Here is a 27,539-nt window from a genome sequence, read left to right as displayed (position 1 = left end):
ACGGATCGTTTCCAAACTGTAACACTTCACTGATAAGACATACCATAATGTACTTTGTACTGTCAAACACAACACCTTATAAAAAAAACATCAGGTTAAATTGGTTGAATAGTTAGAGATAAGTAATACTGCAAAGAAAAGAACATTCCCCTAATAATGTGGATCCCAGTCATCAAAATAAACAAAGCATACATTGATTTGACTCGTTTTAAAGTCTGGTGGGCTAAGCGGATTGGCTTAGCAGACTTAAGATCATGAGAAAAAGGGTCTGAGTTTCATTGATAGGGATTGTGCCTCTGAAAAGCCCACACTGCCCATAACCAAAGGAGCTTTTTCCTCCAACAGCGCTTGGCTCTATGCATGCACTAATGAAGCGGAGAGAGAATCTGTATTATGTGTAAATCCAAGGTTGCCCTTTGTACAAGGCTGCATTTGGGAGCTGCTTTCCTCAGAAACTATGCGGAATTCCATGTAGGATTTCCTGACCACACGACAAGATTTCCTTAAAAATATTTATTTAAAACATTTAAAATTCAGTTAGAATACATTCTGGCGCTGATATTTAATAGTAACAGATAGCAAAGGATTTTCATTTTTCCATATATGAGCTTCTATTTTTTTCTAACTTGGAACAAATCATGTATTTTTGTGCAAGAGTTCAATGAAACACAAATCAGTTGAGAAATATTTACACAAAAACATGACTGAGACTATGTGAACATTAAAATTTTCAAAAATATTTCTGCGATACTATAACATTAAAACATGAATGGGCCTGTTTCTGTGGGAACTGAATAAGAGGTAGGAACAGATATGAATGGAACCCCCTAGTGAAACTGGCGTAGACTACAAACAAATCAGAGAAGAAAATGGTAAATGGTGATTAACAGGAGATTTGTGTAACGAGGCTACAAAAAGGTGACAATCTAATATGGTGTGATAATAAAGTAATAAAACACACCAAGAATGAAAAGAACGACTGTGAGGCAATAACAAAGTAACATCAAGAAATAAATTGTGCTTTACCATTATAATTAGTGATTTGGTGACGGCGCTCAAGTCCTGTGTGTCTATTTCTTTGATAATTTACTACATTTACATTGTGTGAACTGCTACAAATACAGTGCTGACTGACACAAATAAGTGTATATCGTGATTGACCCAAGTGTGGACTCCTCACATTGTGACTCTGTACTATGACATTCTGCAGGTTGTGCTGGATTATGACAGAACAGCTCTTGGGAGGCAATTTGAGGGCTAAGGTTCACATGGTTGTAAGCAGCAGCTAATCTCATACTTATGTACAGTAACTAAGGGTATCCTCACCAAAGGTTTTAAGCAGTTTCCCTTCAGTATTTCTCCTGTAGTGTGCTGCTGAGAGAAGCAGGGGGGCTGTTCTTTTTGCTACCCAGAATTCTTCACACTTGGCATCCGTCTTAGTACTCTCAGTATCTGGGAAGGTTTCTGTTATCTGCAGATCACGCCAGTTATTCCCGGTATTATTAAAACAACTGATGATGACAAATTAAATAAGACAACAATACAAGCACTAGCTTGCCATGCCTTACTTATTTACTAAAACACATAGTAATACGTAATGACAAAAGTCCAGTCATTGCTCATCCTTGCCTCATGTTATAAGTGTATAGTGTGTGTCTGGCTTTCTCTGGCATTGAGCTGGGTAGCAGATGGGTCCTCACAGTCCACAAACTGTCCCGGAGTCGCCGGAACCAGCGGGTTCCTACTTATCACTAATTCCAGCTTGTCCCCCGTGTCTGTGATAAGGGGCACAGCCAGGCAGCAGTCCGAGTCACTTGTGCGTACATGGTTCACCTGAAGTATGGAAACAACCTGTGTTGGTCTTTCTAGTACAAGGTCATTTTCTGTGTTCAGCCAACATCATACACTGATTTTTTTTTTTCCAAAGCTAGTATAGCTTTAATTACACTAAATTATTCTAGGAAGATTGCCTTTAGAGATTATTAGCTTTTATACAATACAGGCCTGAGTAATGAGTAATTTCTGTTTTAACTGTATACCTTGCTAATCTTTGGCTGGTTCTTTTGCTACTTATCATTCTTTTATAGTGTACAAAAGCATCTGGCCACATCTACTCACCTAAATCACACAGTATAAATGTCTGTTGACAGTGGCATTTTCAATGCCAATTAGGAACAAATCAGGCAAAATTTAAAAGGCAAGCAGAAGGACCACCGTACCTGGAGAATGCGGTCAAAGGGCTTCAGCCCTACTTTATCAGCGGGCCCTTCTGGACGAATCATATTAACAAAAATGCCACTCTGAAGATAGCCGTCTGATAGACTGAAGCCAAAGTCTTGAGTCTCTGGATCCTTCATTATCGTTACCTAAAGTCAGTGGGAAGGCAAAATTCTCAGCCGAGTTCATTGCTAAATGTCTATGTTCCCATCATCAGAATCCTTAATTCTTACCCACTGAACAATTTTTTTTTTTATATTATCAGAAATTCAAAAATACTTCATGGGCCATCATCACCTTTTCTGTTTTTAGCAAGCAAACACTGTGGGGAACAAGACAAACTGCTAACTGCATGTGTTTGTGACAGAATAGGAGACATGCTGCCCGACACGGGCAGGTGGGCTCTATAAGGCACCTTGAGCAGCTCAAGAGCTGTTAGAGACAAGGAGCCCTCTAGGCCTTCCTCTATGCTGCCAGGCATCCAGGCACTCTCACAACCAATCAAGAAGTTGTTATTCTTGGCATTGCTCATCCTCAGCGGGTTCACCAAGTCATGTGACTTCTGCAAGTCCATATCCAGACTGAGGGTGCTGCCACTCATTATCGATGCCTGCAAGAGAACAATATGCATCATAGCTGTTAGAATCACTAATGGTTTTCTCTTTTTTCTTAGCAACTAAAATAGTTTAAATGAAGTATTTAAATAATACAACTTACTCTTGTTGAAATATTTGAAAATGTAGTTTTGGTATAGGTTAATGCTTATATGCTTAAGTGACTTATTTACCTCAATCTCCCTCAAAAGCTCTGACTGCCCACAAGTCTCTAGGTCCTCCAGGGCCTGGCACCAGAGCGTGTCCTGCTGGTCCAGTGCAAGGTTGCTCTGCAGCCTCCGTACACCATTTCTGCACCATTGCAAGAGATGTGCAGGTAACAACATTTTCTGACTGCCAGTCCAACTGGGCTAAGCCATTAGACATCAGCAGCGTCTCATCCCAGTGGGCAACAGAATATTGTGGCGCAAAAATCGTGGAAATAAATAGTGATGCTTTTAGCGAAAAAATGGGGGGGGGGGGGGGGGGGAGTGGAACGCAATCATACGACTGGCTGTGGACTGATGCCATGTAGTCAAAGCGGTAACAGGCAGGATGAAGCAAATGAAAGACATTCAGCTGCTTCATGCATGGAGTAAAGGGCCCTGGAGGCGGAAAAATCACTGACAGAGTTTGACAAAGCAGTGGTTTAGAGAGAGAGAGAAGCAGACTGACGGACACAGAACTGTGTGCAAACCTAAACCACACAATGCACCCTGACTGGATGCTTTTTCATAAGGTGGTGAGGTCTGTTATCTAAAAATGGCAGAATCATCAGGATTCATGTTGAAAGGTACACTTTAAAATGTGTACAGCAGGCATTAAGCAAAAATGGAAACGGTATGAAGTACAACTTTCATATTTTGCAAGTGGTTTCTGAAAATCCCATTTTTTCTATGGAATGTAAACTGGGAGTCAATGTCAATATTTTAAATGATTTCTCAATTACATGTAACAGTATTCAGTAACGCATTACATTAACTGCACCTTCATAATACCTTTACAATGGATTCGCAGAACATTCATAACCAGCATGCAAGTATACCTAAACGTCCTAACGCATCTTAACAGCTTTAATATACATTACAAACACTGTATGATTATAATGTCATATGTTTTTAATGTATACTACAGCTATTAAGGTATGTTAGGATGTTAAGGTATACTTACATGCTGTTATGAATGTTCTATGAATGCATTATAAAGGCATTATGAAGGTGCACTGAATGTAAAGCATTACGCAGTATTCTTATATTCATTTTAAAGCATACAAGTATTTAAATGTGATTTTGTGGACATGAAAATTAAATTCAGCACCAGAAATTAAGAATAAGTACTCGTGATAATTAAGATCTTAATATTGCGAGTATTGTGAATGAGGAACAATATTGGTAATCAGTTTTAATTTTCCACATAATGATTAACTGATTTCTCTTCTGTGCGCATAACCTATAATCAAGGCATTTTGTAAAAGGTGCAATGACGCAAGTAACCGTAGTTTTGTAATCAACTGTTATAATTTTGTATGTATTAACCTGACAGTAAGACAGTAAGATTTTCTGTAGCAAGAATGAAAGATGTGGCCAAGCTGCTAGCAGGCCTTAGCCATGAGTCAAGTCTAAGGCTGAACCACATTAAATTAGAGATGACAGATGCATTTTGTTTATACTGGAGTTCTAACTTTAAAGCCAAACAGCTCATTTGTGGTTATATCGATGCTTAAGGGCATCAGCTGCTAGTCAGCCTTTGGTTTTTAATGGACGTATCAACGGTGTTGGATTTGCTAAAAACTACAGCCAATGTTTCATTAAGTTGATATTGCTATATTTAAAAAAAAAAATCCACAAAGGGTCAGCCTACCCAGAAGGCTTGTCCCAGTTGTTGTTACTGAACTCTTCATTACTTATAGGGCATTTCTTGCACCCACCAGCAGGCGGCGCATTTTTGTTCCGTTTTGTTCTGTGCCACTCGTCAGGTTCCAGGGAAATATCTGAAATTAGATGGGTGTGGGTCCCTGCAACACAGACAAGAGCATTAGAAAAGCCTGGTACACATACATGTGAGATGTTTCCTGTTGTCATTACCTGGACCTCCACCACCAACATCAGTGCTGGATCCAGAACCATCCCAGGATTCCATTGCAGAATCCACACTTGGAATGGTGCCAGAATAGATCTCAGACAGTCTACTAGACTTCTGGGAATTGTCATCATCAGCTACATCATTTATCAATCCAGATTTCTTTCTTTCTGTGCCAAGCTCTGAAGGAGGACAAGAAAAATATAAAATCGATAAAATTTCTCTTTGATTGTCAAGTTCCGTGACGAATCTTATACGAGTCCCTATGTAGTGCAGGAAACTCAAAGTGCTAATCTTTTGAGGATCTCTGTCTTATCTGCTGAGGTTTTCGGGTTTCCCTCCACTCCTACCATTTATTTGCTTCTTGATCTTGAGAGTGACCGTTTCTCCTGCCATCTGCAGCAGGTGGATGGCTTCGCTCAGCGGTTTCCCCTTCAGACTCACACCATTGAGAGCCAGAATGCGGTCGCCTATGTGGATGGCTCCAGTCCTGCAGGGGCCAGCAGAAGCTTTAACTACAAGGCCAACAACCAGTACTTTTTCAATGGCGTTTCAGAGAGAACGCTTAACATTTTTGTTCTTTCCAAGTGTTTCACTCAATAGCCATATGTATAAAAAGTACTTGCATTGGAAATAGATACTTTGTAATTCCAAATGGCATTAGGAGAATTATACAGATACACTAAGACCACCACCTGTGATCAAGTACTCATAAGTACTCACCTCTCAGCAAGACCCCTCTTGGAAAGACCCGAGATAACAATCGGGTCAAAAGGTTCTTCAGTTCCGGAGATGGTTATCCCCAGTGGGCCGCCGAATCTCTGCAGCTCGACAGTGTAGATGATGCAGCCAGACATGTCCTGCTCATCTTAAGCACAGAGACACCACTCACACAACCCACTGAAGGTTATGGCGTGTCGCCGTTTGCCTTCCACCCACTGATGTCTGGCTACATCTTATGGCTCAGAAATCAGGTCTATCATAGTTAGTTATACTCCCTTAAATACATAATCAGGTAAACGCTACTGCAGGACAGCTCGCGGTCATTTCATCTTCACATATCCCCTATAATCCACAAGAAGGAAGAACAAAAAGAAGAAACAAGGAACCCTGGGGCCACTTTCTGGCCAGCCTTGTCTCACCAGCATTGTCCTCATCTTTTTGGATTTTCAGCTTGACAAGGTCATCTGATTGCTGGAGGAGCTGCAAAGCTTCATCCATAGTGCAGTTTTCCAGCCGAATGTTGTCAATAGCCAGCAGCTTGTCCCCTGGCTCCAGAGTACCCGTCCTGTGTGAAAGAATGAGAAAAGCCATCAAAGCTTTTCTGGATGAACTGAAAGGATCAGGAGTACAAGTCTTTGCCATGGAGGGCTGACTGCCTCTGGCTGCGTTCACTGCCCGTCCATATTTCAGAGGAAGAATTAACAAAAAATTACAGCAAATAAGATGAATCTGGCAAAGGCTATTATTCAATGCATGTCCCTTTCTATGACTATGAATATATTTAATGATAAAGGAGACTTTTTGAAAACTCTTTTCATAGGTTGAAAAAAATACATTCATACTGTAGTTAGATTTGACACAAACCTCTGCGCTATGCTGCCCTTCCTGACGTCTGAGATGATGAGAGGCTGCCCAGGTTTTTTACTTGCTTTTGGAAGAAAAACAATGCATTTACATTTCTGAAGTATACAGTTGATATAAAAAGTGTACACACCCCTGTGAAAATGGCAGGTTTTTGTCATGTTAAAAAAAAAAAAAAAAAAAAAAAAAAAAAGACCATGATACATATTTTCAGAACTTTTCCCACATTTAAATGTGACCTGTAACCTGTACAATCCAATTGAAAAACAAACAAATCTGTTAGGGGAAAAATATGAATAAAAAAAAGTGTGCACACCCTTAAACTAATACTTTGCTGAAGCACCTTCTGATTTAATTACAGTATTCAGATGTTCTTGGGTAGGAGTTGATCTTGACTTGGCAATATTTCCCCACTCTTCCTTGTGAAAGTGTTCCAAATCTATCAAGTTGCGAGGGCATCGCTTGTGCACAGATGCACAACAGCCAAAAAAGGCTTTTTTGCTAGAGTAAGTAAATTATCCAATGTTTCATAACTTTTAATCTGTATCAATGAGTTTTTGAAGCATTTTTAGATACCTTCAGTGACAGATATGCTTTTCTAACATCCAAAACTCTCAGCATGTCAATCTTACTATGCACAATGGCCACTTTGCTGCCCATTTTGGTAAAGGACACCCATTCACTTCTAAAGTTCTGGAGAGTACTGTGAAACTTGAGTACGAGTTCAACCAAATACACATCCAAAACCAGAGTAAGAAATATTTAAAGAAATAGGAAGTTAAATAATACGGAGCCCCTAAGGGGACAAAGGAGGAGAATTTTTTTTTCTCCTCCTCCTTTGTCCCCTTAGGGGCTCCGTAAAATAACATGTAAATATTTTACATGTAAATTTACATGCTATCAGGCTAAATCATAGCACATGATTAAAGGCTGGTTCATATTTCCCCGCACAAACCCAACACTCGTGTATCCACTATGCGTATGCGTACACGGTATACGTTCATAGTTCTCCTGTTAAGCCACGTACTTTGCACACAACGTGCATTGATAATTATTATTATAATAAATAATTTTAATTATTCTGATATTCCCTGCACACGTACCACAGCAGTGAGGTTTGTACCCGTTCTCACAGGGTTGCCAACTCGCTGGCAACTCAGCTGGCTGGCGTGAGATTTTCAATTCGAGACAAGTCTGCATTCACATACACACGCATTTACCTGTATGTAAGAGTTTCATTACTTTTTAAGTAAATAGCCTATAGGGTTTGCAAACCCCAACGCTTGTCAAAACCATCCATGTTGGTATTTAAAGTGGGCGCTAGCGAATCGACCATGCGCAGTGTGCCCAGAGCTGCAGAGACACAAATTTGGAGCGCATCAGGCGTTCGTCTGCGGAAGGGCACAAAGACGTCAAACGTGTCATTAACGTTCGAGCGGACAAGTCCGCAAGTACGCATGCGAAGAAGTATGAGCCAGCCTTAAAGAGAAACAACTGGAAATGTAGATGCTCACCACTCAGGGTGATCCCGAGGTCCACACCTCGCTTCCTGGGTAGCTTTACATTAAAAGTACCACTGCTGGGCACTACAGATTCTGCCAGTCAGAAGGGAGAATGAACAAAACCAGTGTAACCAGCAACACTATTGTGTCACATGTCATTTGCCTCTTAGCTACAGCTAGTGAAATATCTATATTGGAAATGAGGATGACTTCAAAGGAAAGACACAAATGAAATATGCAATTCCAGTTAATAATATGAAGTATTTTTCCCATAATGAAGCAGCAATTAAGTCGTCCATTATTATCAATCATCTACATACTGTACACAGCTAACTTTGCCTGATGCAGCCCTGAACTAAAAATTATCATTTAGTATGAAATAATTATGTACTTGCCTGCAAATTCTGGGAAGAGTACTCTATTGAATGTACATTCAAGTTCTTTTGTATGCTTTTGATCAAGAACTATAACATAGGCCAGGGGTACCCAACTCCAGTCCCGGGGGGCCGGAGCCCAGCACATTTTTGGGTTTCCCCTCGTTTAACACACCTGATTCAACTCCTTATGCTAATTACCACACATCTCTTGAGCTGAATCATTTATGGTGGAACAGGGAAAGAACTAAGCTACACAGGGCTGCGGCCCCCCAGGACTGGAGTTGGGCACCCCTGACATAGACAAAGACCACTGAACAGCAAAATAACACTGTCACCACCCTTAATAGTTTGAGGAACTGCCAAACCTGCCACATCAAACTCGATTCCCAACGTCACACGACTGGTTAGAGCAGCATCCCGTAGAAGCTGATTTGTGTCTTCTAGAGTTCCATCCTCAGTCAAAATGCCATTGATGGACAGCAACCTGTCACCGGCCTGAAGCAGTCCACACCTGTCAGCCAAGCGCACACACACACACACACACACACAAACACACATTTTGGAGGGAGAGCCCCTTAAACATTTCAGAGCAGGCCAACAACAAACACCACAACACAAGCAATGATTAAAGTGAAGCTGGTCCTTGTGCCTGGCTACAGATACTACTGGAAGCATGTGAGATTCCTCCAACAAGTGCATTGAGAAAGGATTGCTATTTAAGGTGGAGATACTCGCTCTTGCCCCAGTCGGCAGGCTCCTGTATTGGTATTCTGTATTACTTACGTCACTGTAGACAGAAGACGACTCATAGCCTGGATTACAAGCAGGGTTCAAGTTGTCATAGGACGCACGTGGATGCCACCCCCGTAAGAAAGAAATGACATAACCATCCTCATTGAAACTATACCACCTCCCCCCCCCCCCCCACCATCCCCCTAAACTGTTCTGTGTAGCTTCACTCAGGTACAGGTGAATATACAGACTGTATCAGTGGTACTCAAATGGCGAATTCCGCTCCACATCCAGACAAACAATTTAATCCAGACCACACCAATCGTCACCAAATTTCATCACTGGGGCTCCCCTCAGCAAATTTCATCATGACCCCTACCTAGGGGTATAGGCAAAAATGCTGGGCCCCTTGACAAAATGTTACCTTGGGCCCTCCAATATCATTTTATGTATTCAGGGGCCTCCAGAAAGTTATAGGGCCCCTGAGACTTCCAGGGTGTCCATGCCCCTGCCGCACTCCTGCCCCTATCATTCCTCCTGAAATCATTTTTGCAGCTCGACCACTGCTTTCAACACAGCAAAGGGCCACACTGGACAGCAGCAGACAGATGCAGCTGAGAGGACTTGACATCTCCACCTTTGATTTCAGTTCTCTCCCATTGTAACATTGTCACTCTTCTGCAGTACAGGCTTATGAGGCATATGGAAATGTTTCTAGGTGCAAGAGCAAAGCGTCCTAAGAGCAGCACTGCCAAATGTAATGGCAAGAACTAAAGGATGTGAAAAGTCAAACTAACAGATTATTTTTGGTTGAATTTTCTACTTTCCAGTAATTACTATAAAATATGCTGGCATATCAACCCTTCATATGTTTAGCGCTCAGTCCCAAAAATAAACCTTGCAGACAAGACCATAACTCCAAGTTCATGTCCCACTGAGTGTTGACTCAGATATGCTACTGGCAGAGAATAAATTAGCTCAATTCTACCGGATACATATTTATATGAAATACAGGAAGTATACTACAAACGTCCTACTTTAAGCAGTAATGAACCCTGTATTCAATGACATTCACAGGGCCTTTATGTAGCCCTTGTTGTGTACAGGCATCCTATCCACACTCAGGCTGCAGTCCCCCACATGCAGTGTCCCCTCTCTGGGTAGCAATCAGGGATGGTGTACTGAATCACAAGCAGCTTACCATGAATTTCAGTGCCGAATATCGAGAAAGAAATGGAGGAAAGCACACGTCACTGGAGAACGCACACTGCAATTAACTCATAATGAATAAGAAACAACACTGTTGCAACTAATTGAGGAAGCACTATTGTGATGTCTGTGGTAGCAGGATTTGTAACATTCACTACGACAAGCTGAGCTACACTTGAGTCACTAACTCTACTCCAGGCAGCCATGAAGTTTCAGTAAATCCACCCATTAATGATTAAAATCAAATAAATGTGATCATTGGAACTACAGGAGTCATAAAACAGTAGATCAGGAGAAACAGGGGGTTATTATAAAAGGTAGATCAAAGTGACAGTCCAATAATCTGTACCCTACAAGACTTATTTTGTAATGTTGCTCACATTAATTGTATGACATTGATTGCTTGGTTGTTCAATCATTATTTTTACTGCACTGCTATGTGCTCACTATCAATAACAATAATTTAACTCAACCTAAAACAAACCAACATTATATTATTCACTTATCAAGAGGAAATCATATCCCATTCAATTTTCTGTCTCGCTCGTCACAGCTAGAGACATTAACACATAAATTAATGGTTGTACGATGCAATTGAACTGCAGACCTAACATTTAAACAAGTAACCTTTCTGAACACCTTAAGCAATGCAATACCTGCAGGTTACAACATGCTGGTCAAACACATATTATACAAAAGCTTTGAGGTATATTGTAAGTGGAATTTGGAATCCCATTATATTTTTTGTATTTCTATTAGAGTAATTTTATGTGTTGGTGCGACTTACCTCTCTGCAGGGCTGTGGGGGCCGATGGAGCGGATTACTGGGGGGGCACTCAGAGTTTCTGTGGTAAAAACACCCCCCTGCAGCTGAAGGCCAAAACCATTGAGGGCGTCTCCCAGTATGGTGACATCACAGGTGTCAGCATGGACAATCTGACCCCCTGGAGCCACAGTGCTGGATGCCAAGGACACTGGAGTACAGGCAGGAGAGAGGAGTGCAATTCACAAGTCATATCTGACATATAGTGCTTATGTAGTGTTCAACTCTAAGCAGCTATCAGGTTAATCATGTAAAGATGTGAATGTGTATTCTTCACAAACACATGCATTCTTCCTCTAGCCTCCACATACAAGAGCTCTTGTGCTCCTTGACCCTTTGCCTTCTGCTCAGCATGGAGCTGTGGGGGCTGGTGGGCAGGATGGAGCAGGCAGGGGAGATGGGACACGGCGCAGGGCAGGAGGGCCGGCTGCCCAGGCCTGACGTGCTGCTGGAGGCGGGTGACATGTTGCTGGATGCTTGCGGAGAAACAAGAGACCACCATGGATAAGTCAGCGCAAAAAATCTTCTGAGAAGCAAATGCATCACACAGTGCATGATGATGATAACAACAAAAACAGCAGAATGTGCAGTGGGGGACATTACTGTAACAGTGAAGACCACTGCATTTCATTGTATCTCAGCCATTAATTGCTTATCCAGAATTTGTTTGCAGGCTCATCTGGTCCCTCATTCAGACTAAAAATACTGCACCCATTTGTCAAGGAAGCATCCCCATCTCTGTACAAGAGCACGAGTGCTTTCATAGTCAAGCTCCTTGTATTAGAGGAGCAGATACTGGAAATCCTACATTGTCATAATCAATGACGGCATGGGCTGCACCCCAACCATTTGAACAGTACAACAAACCTCCAAAATAAACATGGGCAAATACAGCCTTTGGGTGTTTCTGGTGAGATTTAGCTGGTATCACTTTACGTGAGGCGGCTGAAATACTTAGTAGTAAATCAGTTACTACTGAAGTACAAATCGTGAACAAGTATAGTAGCTACCTGAGATAAAAGATGCATCACAATTCATTAACGATGAGCAAACATAAGGTCAGTCTTTCACTTGTGTTATTCATTACTTCAGTACTTGTTCCTTCAGTAGTTAAAGGTTTGCAGAATTAACAACAATAATAAACACAGTAACTGCTTGAGATAAAAGATGAGCCATGATTCATTAATGATGAATTAACATGAGATCAGTATGTAACAGACTGAGGTTGTGGTTAATTAATACATACGTAAAGGCATAATACTACATTGCTTGTGTCCCTTGAAGTAAATTGTTACCATTTACTTTAGGTCTTTTCGTATCAGATTAACTAAGATTCAAAAGCTTGTGTAGCGCAGCTGGTATTTAAATTGCAGCATGCATGTACACAGCTGCGCATAAAGCAGAGTACAGCAGACAGCGCTGCTACTTACACTTGCAGGGCTCCTGGGAGGCTTGGTTGCTGGAGCCCCCCCAGGCAGCCTTACACTGGCCAGGGTGCTGGCCATGGCAGTAGCTCACACAGGGGTCCCAGCAGTGGTGCTGCTCACTCCGCTGCACCTTCACTGCACACAGAAACTTGTGCTCAGTATGCACACTCTGAGCTAAAGACAGGAACACCTCACTGAATGCAGAGCTGAGATCTTGCACGCTAATAGCATCATCAGATTTAGACTTTAACAGTCCTCAGCGTGTGATTGACATTGTGGAAACGTCAGTATTTTCTTGAGTTTCCCCTTTAACACTGGAGTAACCCCTAGTGCAAATCTTGGTTAAACTCCTTACTTTTACTGGCCAATTTAGCAAGAGCAGGAAACAGATGCGTTTGTAACATTTGTGATCTTTGAATTAAGGCGGCTTTGTTTTTTAATTTACTTTGGCAAGCACAATTTAACAAATCAAAACTAGGACAAGAGAGAAAAGCTTTTTGAACAGTTAAAAGGTTTGATTTACAGCTTCGATTTGGGAAGCCTGCAGCGTCCTTTCTTGCTTTTGATTGGCTTGGAAATTACCCAATTAGCCCTTCTTAAGATACAGAACACCTGCCATTATACTGAGTGTGAGGCTTGTGACATTACTGTTTATTTAGTGCAAACAGAATAAATTCAAGTAGTGTTTTCATTATAGAAAGTGCATTAATGCTTTGGGGTTTTTTCCTACTAATTGAGTATTCTGAAGTCTTACTAAGTTCAATTTAATTCAGCATTCCCTTCTGTATATCAAAAAAATCTGTGCTGTTTTTACTCTTGATACAGTTCATTTAGGTGGTACAAGTGTGTTTGTCAGAAGCAGAAGTGCTTGTTTTGTTAGATTTTTTTCTTCATATGAAGTATTTTGTTAGTATGTATGAGTTACTGTTAGTCTGACTGAAGTATAGAGGAATGAAATGGAAAGATTGCGCTCTTGTGCCATTTTTAATTCCCAAGACATGTGATTAGTAAACTTGTGCTCTGAATTTCCCATAGTTCATGCATAGGTGTTCTGCAGTGGACTTGCATCCCTGACTTGTGCCCTATACTGCATGAAATATGCACTGGGCTGCTCCACCCATGACCTTGATTGGGTTAAGTGGCTGTTGGATGGAGATTGGTCTATGAAGTTTGAAAACTGGGCCAATATTGAAGGCAAATCCAGCTGAAAAGCCGGTGATAAACTGCCTGAGCGTCACTGTACCTCTCAGGTCAGCTTTGTTACTGAAATACCTCTTGGCCCCAATATGTGCAAGAACTTCTCTATCATATACATTAATTAGCATCATTCGCGCTATAAACTTTTCTGGTCCTACACACCAGTTTCACGTGGTCTGCTGGGCAGGATCTCCAAGCTTGCTTGGTTGGTAGAGCTGGATACGAGGCGTGTCGCCTCCAGGACCGAGCAGTGATCTGTGCTGGTGCCGTTGATGGACAGGACATGATCACCGACACGCAGTGCCCCGCACCTGCAGCCGATCCGGCAGACGGGAAGAGTTAAAGGGCAGGGCTGGGAACAACCTATGCCAGTGTTTCTCAACCCAGTCCTCAGCGAACCCCAGCCAGTCCATGTTTTTGCTTCCTCTCAGCTCCCAGCGCACCTGTGCCAGCTATTCGGTGTTCCTGATTGGCTGGGAGCTGGGAGGGAGCAAAAACGTGGACTGGCTGGGGTTCGCTGAGGACTGGGTTGAGAAACACTGACCTATGCAAAAGATCTGTTAGCTAAGCGAGAGAGTGCAACCTGATTGCTTTATGTGGACATCACTTTGGACAGAAATGTTTGCTAAATAAACACATAGTGTTTTATAGGGACTGGATATTGATGTGAATGTGGAACTGGGAGTCTGGTTACCTGCACTAAATATGGAGGACATACAAACAGTGTCAGTGGGACAGAGGGGCAAAGCACATGAGCAATGATGCAGGTCAGAGGGACGGAGTCAGAGACTGTTGTACCTGTCTGCAGCACTGGCTGCCTTAATCTTCTCTATGACAATGACCTGCTTGTCCCTGTGTGCTGCAGACGCCAGGCTGATCCCCAGAGATGCCCCAGGAGCCTTCTCTATCTCCACCAGCCGGGGTCCCGAGCTGCCCGTCGTATCTGAAGAAGCAGAATCAATCCAAATTAAAGCTTTAGCCCACCTCCCTCCAAACTGCGGAAGTAGCAGCATGCATTTGTGTGCGATTAACAACTTAACTGCAAGAAGCATGGTGATGAATCAGACACGCTAAGGCCATAAAGAGCGAAGGACTGGCAGCTTTGAACCATGCAATGAAACAGGGCAAACCCTCCAAAAGAGGTCCTTGTAGAACAATTCACTTTAATCACATTAATCACATTAATAGTGAACAGTGAGCTAGAGAGGGTTTATGGACTGCTGTCTCCATGCAGCAGAATGCGTCACTCACCTACAGTGGCCACGTCATATTCAATCTGCAGAAGGACCTCTGCGCCGCTGCACATTAGGATGCTCAGCGCCTCTGTGTGGCTCTTGTTGTGTACCGGCATCCCATCCACACTCAGAATGCGGTCCCCCACATGCACTGTCCCCTCTCTGGGGAGGGAAATCAGGTTTTTTTTTTTTTACTGGGTCGCAACAATTTTACACAACAGTCAGACTCACAGTGACACGCTAACAAATACAAGCACGCTACATGGTAAACATTACACGGATACAACGTTTTCTATTTAAAGCAGAAAAACACAAATACACATATCGATTTTCAGTATTTACACATCTCCGAAGTGCGATTACAAAGCATGCTGGTAACTGAATAGTTGGTACTACTGACCAACCCCCTAGTGTCATAACGCATCAATACTATTACGTTTTAATATATAAATCATATTATGATGAATTTTATATTGACATAAACATTGCTCTATTTGCCATTTGCACAGGTACATTGGAACGCTTCTCTTCACCAGCCCTATCTTGCTCTCCATAGCTTGGGGGTCACAGCACAGGGTCAGCTAACATGCAGCACCTCTGGAGTTGGGGGTTAAGGGCCTTAGGGTAGCATGATGGGTCATACCGCTAGGGCTAAAATCTTGCTCTGTATGTGGAGTTTGCATGTATAACACAGAGCTAGTGTGTGAGTGTGCCCTGTAATGGAAAGGCATCCTATCCAGGTCGAACCCCTGACGTGAGCCTTGTGCAGTCTGATATGTGCCATAAGCTCCCACAACCCTGTGATGGATAAGCATCTGGAAGATGGTTGGATGTGAGATATTGAAACTTAATTAGCACAATACCGGTCGGCTGGACCTCCTGGTCTCACATAGGTAACCACTAGGGGGCGTGACTTACGCCACTCTTCATGAAAACCACCTGAAAAACATGGTAACGCACTCGCTGCAAAGCCTACTGCAAACAACACACACAGATACAGTAATCATACACATGTAATGCATTTACAGTGGGTTGCAAAAGTTTTGAACAGAGTAAAAAATTAGCTTTGATTTTCTTTAAAAATGTTCTGACTAATACATTTTGACTTTGAAAACTTAGTATGAGAGGGTACAAGTACTGATAGGAAGATTATTTGCATGTCATTTCGCATTCAGGCAAATTTGATCATTTAAAAGTGGAATTAATTTGTATATGTACAGTATTTGCATGCATTTATATAGAAAAACAGTCACGCCAGACCCTGCTCACCTCGCATGACAAAGCCACAGCTGCTGTCTTCTTTTCGCAAGCGTATGTCGATGATCTTGGGAATTGAGTCTGAGCTACTGTCTGGAGCTGGTGAGCGGAAACGGGAGAGAAAGCGGAGTCCATGCTAACCATACAGCTTGTTTAGCCTCCTTTCTTTGTATTCCATTTTCTCTGTTTTTGTATAATTCTGTATCAGTGATGTTGCAATACATCACATGTACAGCGCCTTTGGGTGACTGTTGTGAAAGGTGCTACATAAAAATTAATTGAATTGAATTCAGTACTGAGCAGCCTTACTCTGCCCTGTATAGTGTATGCAGCAATTGATGCTAGGTGCGAAATTACATGCATTACATGCATTAAGAGTGAACATGTTCTCAATTTCATTCTAAATTGTTCTCTGAACAAATTTCAGCTAAGGCCACAGGATTCTCTGCAGTATTTATTCCCCTGGCCTTTCACTACTTATTGGTTGCACAGATGAGAAATAAAAAAAGGAAATTCTCAAATCCTACCAGCAGGGGGCAGCTCATACTCCACCTCGAGCACCACACGCTCTCCCACGTTCTTTAGCAGGCTGATGATCTCCTCCTGCCGCAGCCGGGCAAGGTGGATGCCGTTTACAGATGTGATGTAGTCCCCCACATTCAGCTGATCACTCCTAAAACAGGCGGAGCTCAGGTCAGGTTTACCACTATACAGTCGGGTGACCAGCCTTTTAAAATATGAATTACTTAGCAGTGGCACTAAAAGGTCAGTTCAGATCTTTTCCATATCTAGCCTGATGCAGTATACATTCCTTCTTGTTGTAAATCATAATGTGTTAACTGCATTGTTTACAATGAGATATACAGCTTCTCCAATTTGTCTCTTTTTTCTTTTACACTGCACTTTCACCTCTTCTTACATGTTCAGTGACACGTGATGCTTTTAAGGAAAATATTTTCTATAAAAATTTGTATGAGATTTGGCAGCTAATCTGCTTTTGAAAGCCCGTGATTCATCATTCAACACTTCAAACCAAATCGTGCAGCTGAGATGGGAGCTGAAATGATGCAATGCCTTAGTGTGATTATATGCAAAGAGTCTACACACATTCATTTAGATGCTAATTAGACAAATACATGTTTTTTCCTTGATTTTCCGTGGCTCTCATTCCTGCCGTTGCATATTTTTCTAGAGGATACACAAAGAAGAGAAGCTCCTGCAATAAAGATTTCTACTGCTAATTTATACAGCTAAAGCATTGTCTAATAATATCTGTAGAGGTACTTTTTTGAAAGGGAACAAATACACATTTGTGTTTGTGCACAAAATCCCCGCTTGTATTTCTGAGTGCCTTAGCCCTTATAGAGAAATATGTCCTTGTGCGGCACCAGCAAGTTCCTGTACCAGGCGGTTCCTTAAAGACGCCATAAAGAGGAGGCTGCATAGTGCCTAAGAAACGGGTAACCAAGCGCTAACCTGGCAGCTAGTGCCCCGGGCCTCAGCTTGGACACCCTGGGGGTGGCATCCTTGTCTGTGCCCCCTGACACAGTCAGGCCCAGCGTGCTGCCATCCTTGCGGCTGAGTTCCACCGTAGTCACTCCCCGACATTCTTCTGTGGACAGTAACAGAAATCACACTGGGCTGTTTCCCCTTTTTTTCCTGTGCAATTTCACAATATACAGTGGTACCTCAGAACTCAAACTTAATCCGTTCAGAACTCCGGATCGAATCCTATAAAGTTTGAGTTCTGATTGAATTTTCCCCATAAGAAATTATGGAAAACCAATTAATTGGTTCCTGGCCCCAAAAAATTACACCGAAATATGTTTTTTTAGCATTTAAACACAAAATGAACCGGACAAAACAAGAAAAGCATATACTGTACTAAACACATCTAAGCAAATTTATCAAAACAGTAATTTTTAAAGTAAATAAATGAATCCAAACAATGTGTAAAGTTAAAAAAAAAAAAACAATGTGTCATGCCCCTATCGTCCGTGTCACGCCCAACTCTGTCCGATCCTCGTGTGTGCCACACCCACCTCGTTACCTCGTGTCAATCCCTGATTGTCATCATCTGTTTCCTGTTCCTTTTGGCTTGTCCTGTGTAGTCCGTGTCTCAGTCAGTATTCCCCAGATCCGTCATTGTATTGTTTGATGTTCGTCACCCGTCTGCCCTGATTAGACCCCGTATGTGTAAACATGCAGGATGTTATCACAGCGAATGTGAGGCTGAGACTGAAGCGTTACCCTTCGTTTCCGCTGAGAGACGTGCCGCGTGACTCATTTCCCCGCGCGTACAAGTTAACTTAGGTCGGCGTTCACGGTTTGACTTCTGAGATTCAGATCGAGTTCTACGTAATTTTTTTCAAACTGGTTGGTTCGACTTTTAAGAAATTTGAGTTATAATGAGTTCGAGAACTGAGGTACCACTGTAGTAGGTAAACAGGTTAAAATGCGTCTGAGCAACTGCTATGATTCGTTTTAAGAATTAAATACAGCAGCTGATATATTGTGGATACAATGAGAAAAAAAACTTGAAATTTCATTAAAAAGTTTGTAATATGGGTAAGGTTCTGAAAGCAGCAATAAGGGCTCTGACAAAGATAATTTATTTTGTCTTTGTTTCATAATTATGACTATTTTATTTTATGTGGTTCAAATGGGCTTCCATATAAAATAGGTGTATAAGTATAAATTTGTATGATTTTTGATTTGTTGTTTTTTTTTGTTTGTTTTTCTTTTTGTTTTTCATCCTCTTCCACAGACTATAGTGCCTGCGATGTGACACCATTCCTCAATCAGAAATTCTCTGGGAGTTTTGCTAAGGGTGACAGACAGCAGTTTCACACGTGATGGATCATTTGTTGTAGCTGTTCATGTGGATTCATTTCTGCTGGCTGGGATGCCCAAACCAAACTGTTCCCTTATTATCATGCTCATCAAATCATTCATGGTCTATGGACCACAGGCCCGAAGGCACTGACATCCTGGAAGAAACCCCTCCCAGTGTAACAGAAATGCTTCAGAACAGGGTGAATAATCATTCATGATGGCCTTATATCTACTGGAATTTGGGGTGGATAAGACACAAAGTATTCCAGGAAAATTAACCTCACATCACAACAGAATCCTTCAGTGTGAGAATCAAGCATTAATCTGATCATTTGACTTTTTCCATGACAGTAATCTACAGTCTGTACACCACTTTACTGATGAAAACAAATGTTATGCAATGCAACACTTTATACACTGAAACAAACCATAATACTGTATATCTCTTGCTGAAATTATGAATCCGCCCGTCCCTTACTTACAGACATTCAGCTGATTCAAAGGAATACAATGCATAGACATTGTGGTCAAGCAGCATATCTGTTGTCCACAGCAGGCCCTAGTCATTCTAACAGTACATCACCTTAGCAACTGTTCCTTCTGTTAGCCTTTGTAACCGAAGCCAGTGCCCAACAAACGCCCCCTCTTATGTGTTTATTATTATGTGTTTATTATACATTCCCTAAGCACAATATGATGATAATTGCTTAATTAATTTAATTAGTACTGTACACTTGTTTGGAGAGATCAGCTTTCAATAAACAGCATATGGACAAAAGTATTGGGACACACCTTTTAATTAAATTCAGGTATTTCATTCAGACCCATAGCCACAGGTGTATAAAAGGAACAGCACAAACTCAGCCACAAAGCTGAGGCGCATAGTGTGTAAAAGTCACCAGTACTCTGTTGACTCAATAGCTGCAGAGTTCCAACCCTGCTCTGGCATTAATCCCAGCACAAAAAACTGTTCACTGGGAGCTTCATGGAAAGGGCTCTCATAGCTGAGCAGCTGGATGCCAGCCTTACGTCACCAAGCACAATGCCAAATGTCGGATGCAGTGGTGTAAAGTGCACCAGCACTGGACTCTGGAGCAGTGGAGACGTGTTCTGTGGAGGGACGAATCATGCTTCTCTGTCTGGAAGTCTGATAGATTACTATGGGTTTGGCTGATGCCAGGAGAACGTTACCTGCCTGACTGCTTTGTGCCAAATGTTAAGTTTGGTGGAGGAGGGATAATGGTATGGGGTTGTTTTTCAGGGGTTGGGCTAGGCCCCTTAGTTCCAGTGAAGGGAACCCTTATTGCTCCAGTGTACCTAGACATATGCTTTCCAACTTTGTGGGAACAGTTTGGTGAAGGCCTTTTTCTGTTCCAGTATGACTGTGTCCCAGTGCACAAAACAAGGTCCATAGAGACATGGTTGGGTGAGTTTGGTGTGGAAGAAGAGTTGCACAGAGCCCTGATCTCAACCCCATCAAACACCTTTTGGATTAACTAGAACAGAGATTGTGAGCCAGGCTTTCACATCCAACATCAGTGCCAGACGTCACAAACACTCTTCTGGATGAATGGACATACATTCCCACAGACAAATTCCAAAATCTTGTGGAAAGCCTTCCCAGAAGAGTGGAAGCTGTTATACTCCACATTGGTGTCTCTGGATTTAGAATGGGACGTCATAAAGGTTTGTGTAAGTGTAATGGCCAGGTGTCCTCATGTTTTTTGCCCATACCTTTCCTTCATTTTTTGTCTTCCCTTTTCCATGTTTTTGTATTATTCCATCTTAATGGCATTGTAATGTATAACAACAGACTCATGTAAACCATCTTGGGGCGACTCTGTTGTGAAAGGCGCTATGAAAAAATAAATTTAATTGAATTGTGTACGCATCCTCTCATGTACTCATCTCCTTCCTTTGTTTTGGCAGTTACTTTTATAATCATGAATTCTCCAGTTTTCTCTCCTAGTCCAAAAACATGCCTTTAGACTAAGTGGTGTCTCTAACTTGTCTGTAATATATGATTTTGTGTGAGCTTGTGTATTTATGTTCCTTGTGGTGGAAAGGCATCCCATCCATGCTGTACATCAGTGTTGTGCCCTTTGCTGTCCAGGATAGACCCACCTGTGAAGAGGTTAGCAGATGGATGGATGGAATATATATTAAAAGAGTACTGTAGAAACAAAATTGTGTACAAAAGTCATGCACCACATTTCAGCCATTTTCAGTCACCCTTTGCTGATTGTATGGTAATCGAGGCGTAAGTAGTGACTGTACCTTGAACACTTTGTTTTAAGCTGGATAGCCGATCATCAGATGCTGTGGAGTTCTTGTTTCCCTTATAGTAAGGGCTGTCTTCTACAAGTGGAGGGAAAACATGACTTAAAGGCCAGGCAGGATACAGACAACCCTGAATATAAAGAGTCAGAGTCACAGGGTTTGTTCCATTTGCCACATTAAGTATACACTTACACACTACCACACTTGGCGGGTGCATTCACATGCTTAGCACAAGTATCCAAGGGTGTCCCATCCCTCGAATAAGCCAAGTGCAGTGCGCTTAATGTGCACTTTGTCCAAACTTTGGCAAATACTGTATGGAAGTGGCCTTTAGCTAAGTATAGAGACCACAATGCAGTGCATCGGTGATGACTAATGTTTACATCAAACACGAGGAAGTCTGTTGGCATATCAGAGCGCAACAAGTCTCCAAAGAACTTTCCATTTACATGCACAAAATTGTAAAGAATGTTTACATAGCCTAGGCTACAGTGTGTAACCAAACACAACTAACACAAATGATAACATAGCATGTTTGTTGTTCATCTCTTCAGGTATCAAGTGTGTCCCAATGTTTTAATGCCTGGGCACTTGAGCTCTTTACATGCACTTGTACACTTGTGTCTTATAGCAACATATATCACCAAAGTGTGAAGTATTAGTGCGTTTGCACTTAAGGGCAGTAAATGGGACGAAGCCACAGAGTACGCAACTGGTTTGTTGAAACAAAATCTTAGTGCAGACCTTTACTTTCTAGACCTGAACTATCCACCTCTGACAATATATTATGTGCTTTCAGTCAGGGACATTCACACAATGTCCCTGAGTTTCAGTTCGCATAGTGCCTGTGAAGCTCCTGGCCTCTGAGAACTCACTTTGCCACATGCTGTGCTGACTGTTCCAAACATTGTAATTTAGCTCTGCACCAAAGAATGGAGACCATCCACCATGGACAAGCAGACCCTGTATTTTGACAAAATATGATCTGAAGCAAACATCTCACATGTCTAATCATTTTTTAATTGAAAAACCTCCAGATATAAGGTAGAACATCAACCTTCTTTTGATGTATGGTGTTTTATTGAAGTGTATAGTTGAGATGTAAGTCAGCCTCACACGTTGTTTGAGCTAAAATATACTCTGAACTTAATTTCAGTGATGGTCCTCTAGGAGCAGAATGTTACACGCTCACTTTATTCTGGTCATTTAATTCAATAAATCTGACCTTTTCAAGCCTGGGTTCCTCCTTCTGTTAGTAGTCAAATGATAGAACAAAAACAAAAAAGCTTAGTTTTACCAAAATGATACGCAACGGACTAGAAACAACATTTTGAAACTTATCTTCTTCAGAGCAAAACACAGCGAACATACACATTTCTCTACCTTAGCCAGGCTCTGACACTCTGATGTCAATGCTTTCAGAGCACCAAGTTTCAGTTGTAAAGGCAACTGAGATATAACTAAAAAATTTGTTCAGCAATCAGCTTTTATACTGTACAATGTTGTATTGAATAAGATGATGTTGAGCCTGAAGCGTGGCACCAATAATCTGGCCAATGACATGTGCTACATATTGACAATTAGGAGCCAACCTGACTGTCAGCCCAGCAACATTTATTCTGGATGAGATAATATGTGTCAGTCCACAGTGTGTTGAGAAGGTTTAGGGAAATGTGAGAATCATACCACTACACTAAAGCCCTTGGTATTATAATGAGCGGTGAATTGGAAACAGTCCTTGAGATGTATAGTGCTTTTCCCCCTCATTGCCAATTTGTGGAATATAAAGACTTCATAAAATCAGTAAATACCCAGATTATACTTCTCCCCCAGTCCACACTGACAGAACGCCCATCTCAGCCTGAAAGCTCTGCAGTCTTGTTAGCTTCAGCAGAAATGCGAGGTGGCTGTAATCCTGCTGATAGGAATTTTGAGCGGCTTTTCTGTCTGCTGGGAAAATGTTTTTGTCACATAATTTTCACTGGTGGAATGGAGCCTGATTGGCTTCAACTTTGGCTCCTGACACAAGATGCAATCAGGACACACCAAAGGGACCAAGAGCCTATATATTCTGACAGTCCACCACTGACCAGGAGAAGCACTTAAAGCATCTATGGATTGTGGCATCGATGGATAAGTTGAATATTATGTTGATTTAGTGGTGCCACTTTACAATAAGCCTACCCATATAAAGGGTTTATGAATGGTTTATAATCTGGTTATTAATTAGGTTATAACACTTTGTAAATTATTAATAGACACTTTTAAACAAGTTATAACACTGTTTTCTTTTTATTAATGAGTTACTACCATTTACAAGTGGCAAGCGGAGCCTTATTGTAAAATGGTACCGATTTAGTTATGAGGCTGCATAAGTGGGAATAACTGGAATGTTACTTAAAAACTTGGTAGGAGTTATTTCATTATCATATTCTTTAAATAGTGCTGGGTCAGCTTGGCAGCCTGCCATTGTAGTGGGGGGTATACCCCCCCCCCATTCACTGTCTCTCCTGATAATGTCACAATGCTGTATTAATGGTTGTCAAAGAGGAAGAATGAATAAAGAACGTATGCTATCAATACATAAAAAACAAAACTAGGTGAAAACTAGGTGATGATTTGTTTAGCTCAGAAAATATTTTTTAATTTCACAAGCTCTAAAGAGATATTTATGGTGTTCTTTGGTCATTTTTGTTCTAAGGTTTTGAAAATCTCTGCCTGAGAGACAATGATGTACAATGTTTATTTTGGTTGCATGCATGTCCTTACAGTGCACTTTCTGGTACGATGACGAGAGCAGTGCATCGCCCTCAGATATAAAAAACCATCAGGCAACAAAGTGATTCTTCTGCTACATGGTTTACTGGGTGAAAAGACCCAAAGTAGCGCATTCAAGCCCTGCCGGATGACACCGTTCCAAAAATAGGCTGCACACAGAAATGTGCTAACAAGGTCTGGAGAATTGCAGCTCTATTTTAAGAGGCATCGCATTCTGTCATCTAGAATTCGCTTTAATTTCATGAGCCAGATGAATTTCACTTTTGCTAAAAAAAAAAACATTTTTCCCTTTATTTATCAGAGAGGGATTGACACCACGTTCTGTTCTTTGCACTGTCTGCTGCATAGTGTTTCATTCCCATTTTCACCTACTTCCAGTTCCACTGAGAGATGATAGGAACAGTACAAATGTGACATTCTGCGTTAGGTGGAACCCTAAAATAATCAAGAAAATTACATTCAGCCGGCACGTTTCAATTAGAAGACTAATTGCACTGATATGGGGGTTTTGTACTTTAAAATCCTCCCACTTACCATTCAGCACAGAGGGATACCCCCCCCCCCCCCATTTCACACAGGCATGCTGCTCCCACAAAGCTGCCCCATGTTTTCCCCACATTTGCACAAAGGTTACCTTCGCGTCCCACAGCCACCTTACTCCAGCACTGCTCACTCCTATTTTCTCCTATCACCGCTTGCCCGCACACAGCCCCCTTCCCAATACGGCTTACCTACACTCTTCTTCACTTCCCTTCTCAGGGCACAGAGCATGTCTCCGGTCCTTGGTGGTGCTGCTATGTTGAGTGCAGTACACCAGCGATGGCTTGGTCCTCAGCAGGGGAGAGTGAAGATGCTCGTCATGCTCCCAGTGCGAGGACTGGATCTGACACTTCCGGTGAAGTCCCTTAATCCTTGTGCGGATCTCTTCAGACGCAGCCTGCTGCTCTACATGGTTTTGCTGCTACACAAATTCTTCACATTAAAGAAGCCTCTGCTGAAAAGCAGGGCATCCAATGAAACGTGGGCATGGCGGTCACAAGCTCCAAGCGATCTCATTCAGCTCTGCCAGCTGGAAAACAACAGCGTTTGCCCCCCAAAGAAGGTGGTGTCTGTTCCAACCCCCTTTCTTTAATTTTTTGGTTTTCATTAACCTTAGACGCAAAATGCATTAAAAAGTATGGTTTGTGAAAAAATAAGAATGCAGAATGATTTAAACAGCTAATGCTCAGTTTCAAATTGTTTCATAGCTACATGACGTGCTATGAAAGCTAATTTTTAGTGCAGAAAGCCCATCGTACAAGATTCATCTTGCCTTCTCTGAAAATCTTGCTGTAAAGACTGTTAATGTGGTACTGGTTGGTGTCATGCATACACCTCCTCTTAGTCTGTCTAACTGCTTCTGTCCTTGATGACGGGATGTGGAAATGTATTCCTTCTGGGCCCCTCCCTCTCATCAGTGGAGTTCCAAGCTGTTGCCCTGCCTTTCCAGTATGTCCAAAGCTCCATCCTTCCCAAACCTGCCCACAAAGACAGCTGCTCTAGGCAGTTATTGTTCTCCAATTCCCAGCAAACAGAATGAACAATCAGAAGGTTCCACAGGCAACCTATTCTGCCCACCTGGCCGGCAAAGTGCTCATCTCAGTTGTGGACTGGGTCTTATCCCCAGAAATGACAGTTTTAGGTTAATAGCCCTCTGCCTGGAGCTAACCCCGACTCTTGAGCTGTGTTGCTTGCTGCAGACTCCCCACGGTAAGTCTCTCAGTACTGCCTCTAGTGATCACCTCATTTCCTTAAAATGTTTTGCGTCTAAAAAGAAGTAGTAAGTGCATTGCAGTGAGAAAAAATATTAAAGTTAAACCCGTTTTCCATTTTTAAAAAGTAAAATGCAATTACATTTTATGCAGGAGCTACTCTAACTCAATCTGGGCATAATATTGTATTTTTCTCAACACTATTCAGCCAATTGTACAAATAATACAACATATGCAAATATATGTACAATTTTATGCCTTCAGCTTAGCATCCAAACAACAGCAGTCATGGAAAGAAGCATGAAGGTGCTGCTTCATATTGGCAGATTCTCTCATATGCAATGCTGATGTACAGAGACCCTTATATATGAATCCTCTGCTGAATACCTACATTTCTTTGCAAAGTATCTCGGAATATTAGACCAATTAATTTCTGAAAAAAGGTACAGGGTACAGATCCCCAGGAGAGATGGTGACAAGAAGTAGGTTAATTAGGGATAATACACTTTTCTAAGACATTCACATCTTTTTGGTGTGAAGGATAAACTTCATCCATCCATCCAGCCATCCATCCATTTTCTGAAATCGTTTACCCTCTTCAGGGTCACGGGGGGTCCGGAGCCCCTCCCGGAGGCTACAGGTGCGAGGCAGGGAACAACCCAGGATGGGGCGCCAACCCATCGCAGGTATAAACTTCATGAAATTTTTATAAAAGTCTGAACTCTTTGTAAGATTCTTGTACACTGATCAGCCATAACATTAAAACCACTGACAGGTGAAGTGAATAACATTGATTATCTCATTACAATGTCACCTGCCAAGGGTGTCATTATATATTAGAAAAGTGAACAGTCAGTTCTTTAAGGTGATGTGTTGGAAGCAGGAAACATGGACAAAAGTAAGGATCTGAGTGACTTTGACAAGGACCAAATTGTGACGGCTAGATGACTGGGTCAGAGTATCAGCAAAATGACAGGTCTTGTGGGGTGTTCCTGTTATGCAGTGGTCATTAGCTACCAAAAGTAGTCCAAGGAAGGTCAACCGGTGAACCAGCGATGGGGTCATGGGTGACCAAGGCTTATTGATGTGCGTGGGAAGCTAAGGCTAGCCCGCCTGGTCCTGTCCCACAGGAGAGCTTCTGTTGGACAAATGGCTAAAAAGTAAAGGCTGGCCATGATAGAAAGGTGTCAGATCACATCATGTATCGCAGTTTGCTGCGTATGTGGCTGTGTAGCCGCAGACCAATCAGTGTGCCTATGCTGACCCCTGTCTAATGACGAAAACACCTACAATGGGCATGTGAGCATCAGAACTGGACCATGTATCAATTGAAGAAGGTGGCTTGGTCTGATGACTCATGTTCTCTGTTACATCAGGTGGAGAGTTGGGTCTGTGTGCATCATGTACTTGGGGAAGAGATGGCACCAGAATGCTCTTCAGGAAGAAGGCAAGAGTCAGAGTCAGTGTAATGCTCTGGACAATGTTCTGCTGGGAAACCTTGTGTCCTGGAATTCATGTGGATGTTACTTTGACATGTACCACCTACCTAATCATTGCTACAAACCAAGTACATCCCTTCATGGCAGCAGTATTCCGCAATGGCAGTGGCCTCTTTCCGCAGGATAATGCTCCCTGCCACACTGCAAAAAAATTTCAGGAATGG

General features: G+C 42.0%; 1 protein-coding gene across 3 annotated transcripts; it reads right to left on the bottom strand.

The window, feature by feature from the left end:
* Positions 1–498: 498 nt before the first annotated feature.
* LOC111844680 (glutamate receptor-interacting protein 2-like) lies at positions 499–25,500 on the bottom strand. 3 transcript variants are annotated; one of them, XM_023813357.2, is made up of 24 exons: positions 24,857–25,500; positions 21,345–21,425; positions 17,709–17,844; positions 16,760–16,905; positions 16,245–16,331; positions 15,839–15,914; positions 14,992–15,137; positions 14,539–14,683; positions 13,903–14,051; positions 12,547–12,678; positions 11,428–11,592; positions 11,081–11,267; positions 8,718–8,863; positions 7,988–8,068; positions 6,477–6,540; positions 6,032–6,177; positions 5,613–5,757; positions 5,240–5,379; positions 4,895–5,071; positions 4,671–4,824; positions 3,005–3,122; positions 2,633–2,827; positions 2,220–2,366; positions 499–1,833 (listed from the first exon to the last, which is right to left on the bottom strand). In XM_023813357.2, exons 1-24 carry the CDS (start codon positions 24,894–24,896, stop codon positions 1,636–1,638), a joined length of 3,201 nt encoding a protein of 1,066 aa, XP_023669125.1. In that variant the 5' UTR covers positions 24,897–25,500; the 3' UTR covers positions 499–1,635. The 3 variants fall into 3 exon arrangements, with proteins under 3 accessions (XP_023669125.1, XP_023669127.1, XP_023669126.1); XM_023813359.2 differs by having other exon boundaries at positions 4,671–4,800; XM_023813358.2 differs by having other exon boundaries at positions 17,709–17,841.
* Positions 25,501–27,539: the final 2,039 nt, after the last annotated feature.

The sequence above is a fragment of the Paramormyrops kingsleyae genome, chromosome 6, assembly GCF_048594095.1.
Source record: "Paramormyrops kingsleyae isolate MSU_618 chromosome 6, PKINGS_0.4, whole genome shotgun sequence".
NCBI lineage: Eukaryota > Metazoa > Chordata > Actinopteri > Osteoglossiformes > Mormyridae > Paramormyrops > Paramormyrops kingsleyae.
Note: the sequence above shows the minus strand (reverse complement) of the source record. Positions and strands in the feature narration are given on the sequence as shown.